Below are 12,732 nucleotides of genomic sequence, written 5' to 3'. Positions count from 1 at the left end.
TTCAAATGAAGCTTATTTCCTTTAAGGTAAAGAAAGGTAGAGAGTGAGTGGGTGAGAAGTGAGTTCTGTAGCCAGAGATCTGATAGTGTGTTCTAGAAAGAATCACAGTGGCCCCGAGTTCCAGCAGGACGCTGAAATATTTAAAGTGCAAAGCAGGAGGTGGTGCTCAGAATAATCTGTGATCAGAACAGACAACGTATTGGTGAAAAGCTCAGTTAAAGCCTGTATAGTAATAGTAGAAAAGCACTATAGTCAGCACAGTAGCTTATAACTGATGTTATTAAAGTGGTCTGTATACCTTGAAAAGCAGAATGTGAAGGATTGTTTCAGTTTCAAACAAATAAATCATCTGGGAAATCAGCTTTGAATCAGAATCCAGATTTGAAGGGATATGCAACCAGATTGGTTGCTATTCATGTTGAACTAACTCACTCTGCAACTGATACGAGAAGAAGGTAACTGATCTCTGCTTCGTAAAGTAAGATATCCCACTGTAGGAAATCATCTTTCACCTGTCCTTGTTCTCTGTGGTTCTTTGGAAGGTCTTGCTGGAAGACCAGGTAATTCTACCTGCTCTGTAGAAGCCAAAAAGAGATCATGTTTGTGCAAAATTCTTCATTCACAAATCCTCAGGTGTTGGATTTCGTCTGTCAAGGACCATTAGCTAACAAGATTTGCTATGCAGCGCCTTGGTACATAGAGCTCTTCCGAAAGCCTTAAGAAACAGTTCAATTGTTCAGCAGAATTTTTCACACTCGGTCTGGGACTGTGACATTCAGATGTACCATGCTCGCTGTCTCAGATGCTGTTTTGAGTTAGTATGAGAATTGTCACCTCCAAAACTTCTCATTTCTTCAGTTAGCTAATTTAATATTAAAAAATGCTTGGCTAAAGTTACTTGCTTTTCTGCTCATTCGTATTTTGCCCTTTTGTCCTTGGACCTGAGTGACCAGAAAGTCTGTGACTCAGCTGTCTGGCGTATGAATTAAAAACAGTTTCAAAGTTTATGAAATAACAGAGGCGTATCTTCTTTGCACAGGGCAGAGGAAGCTGTGCATTCCTTTTTCAGCTCCACCTAAGTGACTGTACGTAGGTCAGGACACTTGCTAGTGTTGCACGTCACTGTTCATGAGCCTTACAGGGAAATACAGGCAAGGAGACTGCATTTGTCGTGCAGCTTTCCTTAGTTGTCCCTCTTGCACAAAGAGAAACTAGGCTTGAAATTCACGCTAATAACTTAAATTCTCCCAGAAGCAAAAGGGGAAAATCATTGAAATTGTTACTGAAGTTATACTATTGAAAAGTTTTTCTTTTTACTATAGCAGAAAACCCGTTTCTTAAGGATAAAAAATACAATGGGAAAGTGCTGGCTACCACATGCGGGGCTAGGCCCTGATATTTGAGCGATTCCCCCCACAGCTCCAGTGCAAAAAGGCAGCAGAATCACCCCCCAAAAGAGCAAAAAGAAAGATCCAGCTTGTAGTACTCTTCAGGTATCAGGCACCTGCTTGTCCCTGCTGTCCAGCGTCTCTCCCATAGCTAGCAAGTTTCTACTGCTTCACTCTGAGTATACACTGAAGACAGAAAAAATCTGCATGGTCAGAATGAAGTTTCAGGTCTCAAGTCAATAAAAAAGGACAAAATACCACGATTTCGAGCTTAAGAGAATATTTGAAAGAGCATACTGAGAATAATCTCTTGCGGTACATTTCATGAATATCCAGTACCTTGAGCTATCTGGGACTTGAAAATCAGTCCACTAATTTTAATGCAAATGGTTAGGGAAAGAGAACTCAGTAGTATATCAATGCTTGTAAGTCAGGTTTGAAGGGCATGTGAAGGATTCACTTGACGCTAAACAGAAATAAAAACCTTAAAGCAGTGAAACTGCAGATGCATCTTCTCAGCACTGGCATGGCAGTGCTGGTTGTTAGCCCATGTTCTTGTTTAGTGGCCAAAGGCCTCATGCAAACTCACTAAGGTGAGCACGGAAGGGCTTATTTTGAAAAACCTTATTTTGCTCAGATAAAAGCTGATGGAATTATTTCAACAAAAGCTTTTCCAAATGTCAGCCTCGCCCAATGCTTTCCTTTTGAATTTTGCTTCTGGAACAGTTTCTCGGCTGTAGTTTCTAAGCCGCAGTACTTAACCAGAATCTGTGGGAGGCTGCTGTTAAAAACAGGAGTATCATTTTGTGTGTTCTGTGTCATGCAGGCATCAAGGGAGAGAGCACGGCAGCAGAGAAGCTGCTGTCCTTATGCATGTCACCTGCAGTGCTGGCTGTGACTACTGATGAACACAGTGCTCTTACCATAAAACAAGAAAAAGCTTAGCCCGTCTGTCACTGCTGATTAACGTGTTCGCTTTTAAAGTTGCTGGTGGAGAACTGTTTCTATAGCAAATAGCAAAAGCCAGACAATAAATAATATTGACATACAGTGTCCCCGTATGTGTACGGAACATAAAATAACTTTCAAGTAAACATGAACAACTCGTATTCAATGATGTCCCATCAAAAATGTAATTTGGTGCAGAGGTAATTTGTATCTCATTATTATAGTAACATGATTTTTGGTATCCGTTATGCACAGTTTGGGGGTTTGCTCTTTCTCTTTAGAATCAAACGAGTAGTGTGCAAACTACATGGAGGTGTAAGTCAGATTCTTTGTAGTCTGGTTAGACACCAGATCCATGGTCCAATGTAGCTTCCTGAGCCTCTGAACAAAAGTACTGCTGAGTGTAACTTAGGAGTTTTCTGGAATCATGCATGCTTGTCTGGTCCATGGATAGTATTTATGATTCCTTCGTAACACAGCGATGCAGGAAAGTGATTGTGTCCTGGTGAATAACTATAATCCAGCACACATTGCTCAGCCAGGACAAGCAGAGCTGGAAAAATATGCTTCTTGCTGCTTTGGGGAGGAAGCAGGGTAGGAGCAGTTGCTGGCAGCCCCACTCTGGAAAGTCTGACAGCTATGGTCACTTTACGTCTGTGATAAAATTCTTTCAAGACTAAGCAATATTGAGTTGGACGTGTACACAGGAGAGCCCAGCATCTTGCCTGCAAATGAACCTGTATTGATCAATCTTTAGGTCTTTGAATTCCTGTGCGTTAAGCTCCTGGGCTGGACTACAGGTACCATATCTGCTTCTCGTAGCTTCTCGTGGAGAACTCCAGGCATATGCCAGTCCTTATTCACAAAGGGCTGACTCTGTGCTTGGACAGCAATTCGGTCATTTAGCAAAATAAGGTACAAGAGAATTCTGTACTGTGGTTAAGAAGTGATTAAATATAAAAAGCCATCTGTACCTTGAGAAAGAAGATGGAAAACTAATATATGTGTGCTGACTCTGTGTGCATGCGTGGAGATGCGTATCTGCTTTTAGGATATTACCAATGAGATACGCATGAGGGTAATCCTGAAAGCAGGTAAATCTGCTTTATCATGCCTGGGTATTAGGCCCATTGGCACTGCGCTGACTTTCGTAGTGTGCTTCCTTCCTTGCGCTGATTTCAGCTGAGAACTATGCCTTAATTCCCAGACTGGCACAGTGCAGCGCTCTCCTGTCTATTTTAGTTTTCATCGCCCATTCATCACCATGGCATCGGTAAAGCACAAGGGGACCTGCTTTTGGCTGCCCACAACACTGAGATGAGTGAGATGCAGCATTCTGCATCAGCTGAAGCAGGGACAGGCGAGTCCGGCAGGGAGAGAGGCAGGGCAGGATTTGTGAAGGGGAGTAAAATGCTTTGGCTGCACCAGCTGCTCAAGGAAAGGAAAAATACTCACTGTGAGTTACCCTCCATGTGGTTAGTGAGAGCGAAGCCAGGCACAATAATAGAGCTGGGATAAAATCACACTGAAGTTGGTGGTTTACGAGGAGACCTACCAGCCAGATTGTCAGCTGGTATAAATTGGCATTCTCCCTTGGCTTCTGTGAGACCATGCTTACTTACAGCTGGGAAGCTGACCCAGAGTGGCCCATCACGGGAAACGTGAAGACTGCAATGTTGTTTGCTGTTGGAATCAATGTTTTAGGGATATTTAATACAGAGGAACCACGGGAGCCTTCATTGAAATAATGTGATTGTCTTTAGATAGTTTGCTGAGTCATCTTAATGGAAAGAATTTCTTGTTTATAGAAACTACATACTGATATTTTAATTTTTTTTTTTTTTTAAATTATGAGCTGTATCAGGGATGAGCTTGGCTGTGGATGCATTTCAAAACCTATTCATGAGCCTGCAATTTAAAAGAAGTCTTTCCACAAAAAATGCGTATGCAGAAGAGAATGTTCTCGTCTCATGTCTTTAGCATCTAACTAGCAATGTCTCTGTATTTATTTTATTTATTCAGCCAAATCTGCAATGTGCCTTGCATTTTTCTTCTATTTGTTGCTTGGATACTGCATGAAAGCACTCCCTGAAGTATAAATAATGTCTAGCAGAGCATACTGCAAAGCAAAATTCAATACAGGATTAAAAAATGTTTACTAATTTCTGTTAACCTTGGAGCTCTTCTAATGGGCAAAGATTAGAGATGAAATCATTCTCTCGGATCAGAGCTTTGATTCTTATCTGAGGTAATATCCTGGAGAGATATAAACCCAGATTGCCTTGAGACAAATTGCCTTGATGGGGAAGAGGCAAAAAGAACGGGAACAGGGATGGGGAACAGGCAAGTAGAGAGGATGATGAAAATCCATTTCCAAGTTCCATGGTTTTAGTTTCTAGCAGTCTTCCTAACAGTTTTGAACTCTCCTAATGAGCAATGCAAACACTACCTTTTTTTTGCACACACATACACTTTGTATGTGTATGTCTTATGATCATTTTTTGAAGTTTTCCTTCCTTTAAATGTTATCAAGCCTTTAAGGCAGATGGGTGTCAGACGTGGACAGTATTTGTACACATAAGTATATAATACATTCTTACATTTATTCTATACATTATATAAAAATGAAATTTTTATATAATTCCTGGTTTGCTCAGGAATAATAAGTTCACAAGTTTTGGACAGTTAGTACTCGTCAATTGATCACTAAATTTTTTTGCAGAGATAGGCAATTCCTAGATGGGGAAATTTTGTGTGTGAGATTTGATGAAAGAAGGTTTTTGAAAATAAACAGAGATGACTCTTTTATGTTGGCTTTAAAAATGAGGCTTTCAGCTCATGTTTCTGCATCTAGTATTTTTTTTTTAATACTTCCAACAATTTTTTTCTAAGATTTTGCTTCTCTTTCATTTTGAATGAACTAACCAGGATCAGCGCAAGCCTTTACCACCTCGGCTTTTCGGGAACTTTGTTGCTTAGGTATAAGAGGATCTAAAATTCTGTAGGGAGCCCAATTAACTTCAGAGGTTTCTAATTTAGGGGCTCAAGCTCCTCCAGTTATGGAACTGGCAAAATGGAGAGGTACTTTTTTATTCCCTTTCCCTAAACTGACCACGTGTGAACGTGGCTGGTCACAATTGGGATGTATTTGTGAATGTTAATATAGTTTAGATGCTTTCTGTTCTACCTACGTGAAGCAAGGGAAATAGTAGAAATAAATACTCTGGTTTATGGAGATTTGTAAAGATCATTGTGTTCTGCTTGTTGTTTTCACCCAATTTCCATTTTGCTAGGAGTAGCAGGAGATTGAATTTTCATGGCTGAGTGATTATGGTGTAGCAACAGTGCATCTTCTGTGTTCATGGTCAAACTGGAAAAAAAAAAAAGAAAACAGTGCAAAAGGAAGAAAGGAAAAAGGAGGGTGGGAATCTCTTTCTCTCCTATACGTAAACATAGATGCAGTTCTGATAGAGGAGAGGAAGGAGGGAGAGGCAATGAAAATAATTCCAGCTTCTAAAAAAGCACATCAAAACCCATAAAAAGGATTTTCTGGATGAAAATCAAGACGTGTTTTCATGCCAAAATTTCACAGAAAGCAGGTATGTTAAGTGCGTACCTGTGCACCATGCTTGATTTTAATAGACTTTTTAAGGGTTATTCATCCAAGTCGGGGAGCAAACCAAGTGCATTTCGTGGGCCACAAACAAAACCTGTGAATGTAGTCGTTACAGTTTTTCAGGGATGGCTTCCCTGCTTTGATGAGTTGACAGAGTACGGGAGCAGTCCAGTTCAGAAAACCCCCTTTGGACTGGAATCCAAACCAACACAAACCGTGATTTCTTCCAAACACGAGTGGCTCATGTGGCTCCTTCCTGCGGGCTCTCCTGGCAGGGTTCCACTGTTGCAGTTAGCAAGGACACACTGTTACAAAAGTCATGTCAACTTTCCTGTTAATCTGGGACTTGTGTAAACTGAAACCCGAAACCAGGTGGAACTGACCCAGTTTCAGTAATAAATTGATATTCTGGCCTGATTTGTGGAAAGATTCCCAAAGGTTTTGTGCCGTTTTGGTGTCAGACGTTGTGACCTACAGGTTCGTCTTGAGCCCAAAGCTGGTTTGTGTCCGGAGCTGCTGGAAGGCCAACCTGGACGCGGCAAAAGGAGAACACGTGAACAGACCCTTCTGTGATAAAAATCCTTGTCTCTTGCTTTTTAATCTGCCCCTTTCCCTTACGTTTTGATTGTGTTGGCTTTCCCAAGCCCACATGAGTCACAGAGAATATATCTGGAAGGGACTTGGAGGACCAAATGCCTTGGTATTTGCCACTGACCTAAAATTCCCTTTAAACAGAAAAATCGAAATACTTAGTGAAATAGAAATGTTACTTAAGAGAAGATCTCTTGTTTTGTTAGTATTTTTTTTCACTGTCTTCTAAGACAGTTGCTCAGGAAATGGCAGGTTTATAAGATGAATGGTTCTGTTCCCACTAATACCTGCAGAAGAGGTAATTAAGTTGGCATGCTAATTTCTGCTCAGTGTGTGGGCTGCTTCTCTCTGTGTTCCAGCATCTCAGATAAAAACTTAGAGGGAAAACAGGTAACCCTTCAGGATTAATGTTATGCCAGTTGTCAAATATGTTAAAAATAACTATTTCCTATTACATTCTAGAACAATCCACAGCCAAACCCATCTTTACTCTGTTGCATACAGAGGGAAAGATGCTGGTTTTACTGTGTAGACGAGGGTATCGGCAGAGGAGTGAAGAAAGGCAAACGTGATTACGAGTTTTCAGTTCTCAGCTGTGGCGCTGAGGGGATATGTAAGAACTTTAGCCTCTTTCAGGAGAAGAGCAAATGTTATGTGATTTCTGTGGCATTCGAGATTAATAAATCATCCTTTTTATCTTGTAATTTTTTTTCTAGTTAGTCACCAACTAGAGAATTTACAAGAGCAAATAAGAGCAGAGAGGAAAGACAAGGGTGATGATTAACCAGATTCCTAATTATTGTAAGCGCTGGTGTGCATTCTGCTTCCCATTAGGAAGAGAATTGTCTTCGTGGAGTTGTAAAATTGCGTCTCTCTTTCACAACACAACAGTACAAAGCATGCATTTGTTTTATGGTACCCAGGGAACATTTTGTGCATTGCTTTCTTGGTTTTTCACGTCTGCATGATGTGAATGTATTTTGAGGGTGGGCCTGTTTTCAGCGTTGTGTCCACCACACGTACTATCTTCATCGTTGACCCAGTAAAGCTGGCCCATATTGGTTGACTTTGTTGGTGGAAGATAGTATAGATTGATGGATGGATGAGGTTGCCAGGGAATTTCTAGCTGTTCCAATTCTAGCGAGGCTGTGCAGTAATTTTAATGCTGCAGGCTTACCACTTCTCTTCTGCACAAGTTACGGACCGGATCCTTGGCCAGGAATTTCTTAGAGGGTCTTTCATCTATACTTGTTTTGAGATTATGCTAAGATTTTTCTAAAGGGATTTCTTTTGGCTGAGAAAAGTGATAGTTCTGTTCAATCTTAGAACCATTGATGATTACGGATTTGGATGGTAATTTTGCTAGGTCTAACATTAGTTTTTTCCTTAGAAACATTAGTTTTTTCCTTTGTGGTAGGAGCCAGTTCACTTCAGCAGCAATTTTCATAACCATATAAAGACAGATCCCGGGACAGATTCTTTTCTGTTCTGGGGTAAGCACCTGCCTCCAGATGTTACTTCTACAGTCACACTATTACTGTAGTCAACCTCTTGTTCTCCTTGAGGCTTTGCAAAGCTCTAATCATGTCAACCAAGTCACATTTTGCATTATGGTTAAGTGGATAATCATTTGTGTTTTTCTTTAATAACTCTTAACAAGTACACAAACAATGCAAACCTTCATTACCAGTCGAGTACTATAGGAGGGCTACAATTCAAAGGACGCAAGCAAAAATTACTTCACAGCCATGAGAGAAAACTGAGAACAAAATTTAGAGGGAGGAAAAAACCCAGCAACACTCTCCCTCCCTGATGTACTAAACTTAATATATGATTTGGCCATTATTTTTCTCCAACAGTGTAATCAGTGATGAATTACATCATGGACAATTTCAAGCTGTGTTGATTTGATAAGTTACACTTGGAGCAGTGCTAAAAGTTACCTTATCTATGGCCTTTAAAACATTAATTCACCTCCATGGTGTATTATCTAATTAGTAATGTCAGTTAAAGAGAAACAGAGAAAATGAGTCAAAACCAGGTATAAAAAAGGGCTTTGCATGCGAGAACCTTGTAATTGATTTGACACATTGCTACACAGCGGCAGTAAACAGGTCTCAAGTTTACTAATCTGGAGTCAACAGCAAAGGAGTGTTTTAGGATTGATGTGACTCAAAAATGGGAACTAGCTGGATGCCAATTTTTAAGAAGCCTTGCTACATACGGTGTGGAGTTTCAGAAATACAGACAGATCTCCATTTTGCTGTGCTCTTTCTACTGAATTACCACCAACTGGTGAAGTGGAGCCTTCAAAATGTACAGCAGGGGCCCAGTAAAGCAGCAGTAATGCTTTGGCAGATGAGTCAGCAGCACCTGGCCATCGGGGCCATCCCCAGGAGCTGATACCATCATTAACCACGTCTGTCGCATCTGTTGCTCGGGGACCTGTTGTTCAGCCCTGATTCCAACCTGGATGGCAGCTAAAATGAGGTCAGAATTTCACGAGTGCTGCCGAGTTCTCCACAATGTGTTAGGGTCTTGTGTCTCTGTTCTTCAAACCTTGAACAATGTAAGCTCAGTTCAAAGAGATTCTTCCCTTGTCCTTTAGCTTTTCCCCTACTCGCTGTGTAGCTTGTACTGCTCCATTCCTGCTGCAATTCCTTCTCTTTTTAAGGTAGCATTTAGTGCTACTGGGCAGGCCAGAATTGGGGGGTACAGAGGGGGGAAATGGACAAAAACCCCCTCAAACCCCAACTTTTGTTCACTATTGCTTGGGAATCTTCAGCTTACCAGATTCAGTTGTCCCACAGGGGACAATATGAAGTGTAAATTCGTGTATGTGGCGCGAATGTTTTATGATGAGGGGGGAAGCTGGTCTGTGTTTTGTATAGGTCAAAGCCAAATGATTAGGTTTTAATGTTTTGCTTTTGTAATATTTTACTTTTAATATTTTTAATAATGACCACGTGCATTAGTGTATCGTCTGCCAAAGGTTTTGGGAAAGCTTTCAGCTGGGGAAGAGTTCCTGGCTCCTGACTTGCGGCCTTCATGGTGTTAAAAATGCTGCAGCTCCCATGTCAGTCACTTGGACTTTAGTTTTACCTTCTGAGCTCACATAGCAACACCTGTTTGCTCAAGGTGGGACAGTAATGAGCTGATATGCCTGCAGGTAGGGCCTGGCTGCCTGCCTGCTCTCGAGGGGACGGGTTTCGTTTAATTATAACATAGGTCAGGCATCGCAGGCAAAAGCTGCCGTTGGTAGAAAGCTGCAGGAAAAAAAATGTTGTGACGGAAATAAGCCTGTACTTGTGTGCTGGGTAAAACATGCTCCTTGAGCTTTGGAGGAGTTCGCGTTTGTATATTAACAGCTCAGTTTACTGAGCTCTGTTGCTGTAAATTTTGGAGGCTTTCGTATTTTTGCATTGCCCTTCTTCCCTCCCACCCCAGCCTGGAAATCCCACGGTTGCAACCACAGCGTGTGGGTCCCTGCGTGCTGGAGGGACAGCTGGCCGTACAGAGATTATCAGGGAAAGGTTTAGCAGGAATGGGGGACTGGCTGTGCCACATCAGCGCATTGTTGTCAGAGAGCAGCATCCTGCCTGCCTCAGCGACAAGCGCAGGTGCTTCCTCAGGTCCCCCTTTTGCCTTGCAGATGTGTTTTCAGGGCACAAGCCTGCAGTGCCTTGGTCCCCGCCGTGTTCTAGCTGCCCCTGCGGACGGTCACTTTCTTCCCCGACGCTGTAAAATCTGTCTTGGGCAGCTGAATAGTCTTTGGTGGCACAAGTGTAGGTAGTGCTGAACAGATTGAAGGCCAACTTTCAAAAATGCTTTAGGTGCTACTTGAGGTCTGCTGTAGTACCAAAAGTCTTGTGTAAATACAACTATATTGATAGAAAGGGCTTCACTGAAATATGCTAGTAAAAGCCCTTCTGTATCAATATAATAAGCAACTCTGGGCTAGGGCTATGTTGTTGTTTTAAGTAAAACACTGTAGTTAAAAGCCATAAATATTTTAAGTATATTTATGGCCTCGGGAGCAATGTGCCAGGCATTTTCAACAGTCCATGTGTTTTTGGAAACCCCAGCTGCAGTTGAGAAGTGTTGACTTCCATCACTTCCCCCTAAATTAGCAGTGTTCGTGGTTGGACTTCTTGCATATTTGTTCCCCGCTGTGTTGGTATCGGCTAGTTGAGTTTCCACCTTATGCCTAGCAGGAGCTAGGGCTGCAACGAGTCAGTGGGGCTGGACTGAGCTTCTCCCACAGAAATTGTCCTCGCATAAATCACTGTATGACTAAAAACTTGTGAAAGGACAGTATCAAAACAAAGGCAACATTTTGAAATGTTTAATGAGGGGATGGAGTGGGAGGAGAAGAGAACATGGATTCCATTGGAAAGGAATTTGGAAATGCAAGAGAAGAAAAAAGGAGTAAACATTTATGTGAAGTTTATCGGCAGTTTTAAAAATGAACAGGCAAATGCTCCATACTGAGAAGATGTGGAATTGACCTTTTAATTTCACTTAAGGGAGGGCCAGGAGCTCATGCCCCTGAGGGAAAACTGACATCCTCTCTCTAACACCATCTGCAGGAACTGACTTCTAGTACCTAGCCCTGCTGCTGCTCTTGGGCACATTTATGTTACAGGAGGGTATTAAGGTGCCAACGAGAGGCAAGGCATCCTTATTTACATTACAGCCCTCCCCCTCCAGTGCATAGCCCAGACAACCATTAATCTTGTAGTAATACCCAGTGTGCTGATAAATGGGCAAGGAGCCACATACATAGGAGATGTCAAAATCCTCCATATCAACAAGTAACATAAAATTAAGCAACTGGAATTGCCTGTTGAAAAAATCTTTGCACACAGCTTTTGTTTGTTCTCAGTGTGCTAGAGCGTACATCTTTCTGCCTCCTCTCCTCGCCTGTTGCTAAATACCGAATGAGTGCTGCTCTGTGTGTGTGTGTGTTACTTTTTCAAGTGAACAGTCTTGCAGATAAATAAAGTGCCCTCCTTTTCATGTGATAGTAATCTGAGACTTTTCCGTTACATGAGGCTCTTAACAAAAGATTGTAATTCCACCAGCTTTGTTCAGGAAGATACCACCGTCTGCTGTGGCCCCGGCGGCGCGTTGGGAGCGGAGGGCTGGGGTCCCTGCTGCCGCCTCTCCTCCCGGGGCTCAGGGCGGTGCGGGCTGCACCCAGCGGAAGAACTTGCTGCAGCATTGCATGAGCCATCCAGCTCTTCCCCGGCTCCGCCGCCCCTTCGCCCTTGGTACAGCCTTCGTTTCCTCCATGGTGCTGTATGGTAATCAAGTGACATCAGCCTGCACCCGGGCGGCTGCTGATTATATTACAAACCAGCAGAAAGGTCTGAGGTGTGCGCGGCTCCTGGAAGCACTGGCAAGGACGGCAGCGCGTGGCTCCATGCTGCTTTTACTTTGGGCTGAATTGCAGGCTTTTTATTTGATTTCGTTTCGCCAGAGCCAGGCAAGCATTTGAAACCAGATTCGAGCACTTGAGAGTTGCCTGTAGTGGAGCAGGGGAAAAAAAAACCACCAAAAAAACCCTCGTGGTGCTTTAAGTTTGAATCTGTTACAGACAACTCACCGCCAACCCACACTGCTGGATTTTGAACCGAAGCTGTTATTTAATTAGGGCTCAGTGAAAGCATTTTCTCTAGGGACTGAAGCCAAACTACTGAGGAAGCTGGGATTTACTTGGATGTGTGGTAGAGAAACCTGTGGTGCCTTTATGCTGCAGTTCATCGTATCCCTGTGTTACCTGTAAATGGAATTACAAAAATCAACCAGTATGCCTGGGCCGTTGTCCCCAGGATATGCAGCTCAGGTGCCGTATAACTATAATCAGTTAGAAGGAAGATTCAAGCAGTTACAAGGTAAGCCCATGCTGGTTTTTTTTGTAGGTGTTGCTATGATATGATCCCTGTAAACATGTTAGTCTGGACTTGTTCTCGTTGCATCAAAGTGTTAATGAGAGAGGCCAAAAGTGGTGCTTTAGGAAAATGCTTTGTGTTCTTTTAAGAGATACTGCGTGGCTTTTATCTCTCTGAAGGTGTCCTCAGTCTTACGCAGTGTTCTGAGCCACTCAGCATTACGGATGAGGGCTAACCCAGACCAAGTCGCTTAGGACAATAAGGGGGAAAGTGAGGAAGCAGTCTATTTATTTTG

The 12,732-nt window shown here is 42.4% G+C and overlaps 1 protein-coding gene across 7 annotated transcripts in view; it reads left to right on the top strand.

The window, feature by feature from the left end:
* The window catches only part of SPTBN1 (spectrin beta, non-erythrocytic 1), a 138,852-nt gene that overhangs the window by 49,981 nt on the left and 76,139 nt on the right, over nt 1-12,732 (top strand). Inside the window, exon 1 of one of the 7 annotated variants that reach the window (XM_054818943.1) lies at nt 11,821-12,440. The exons of the other annotated variants lie outside the window; for them this stretch is intronic. Coding sequence (XP_054674918.1) covers nt 12,332-12,440 — 109 coding nt within the window. The 5' untranslated portion in view covers nt 11,821-12,331. Of the gene's footprint in view, nt 1-11,820; nt 12,441-12,732 lie in introns of those variants that run through there. 7 annotated transcript variants of the gene reach the window in all.

The sequence above is a fragment of the Grus americana genome, chromosome 3 (genome assembly GCF_028858705.1).
Source record: "Grus americana isolate bGruAme1 chromosome 3, bGruAme1.mat, whole genome shotgun sequence".
NCBI classification, from domain to species: domain Eukaryota; kingdom Metazoa; phylum Chordata; class Aves; order Gruiformes; family Gruidae; genus Grus; species Grus americana.
This window is presented reverse-complemented; position numbering and strand designations above follow the sequence as displayed.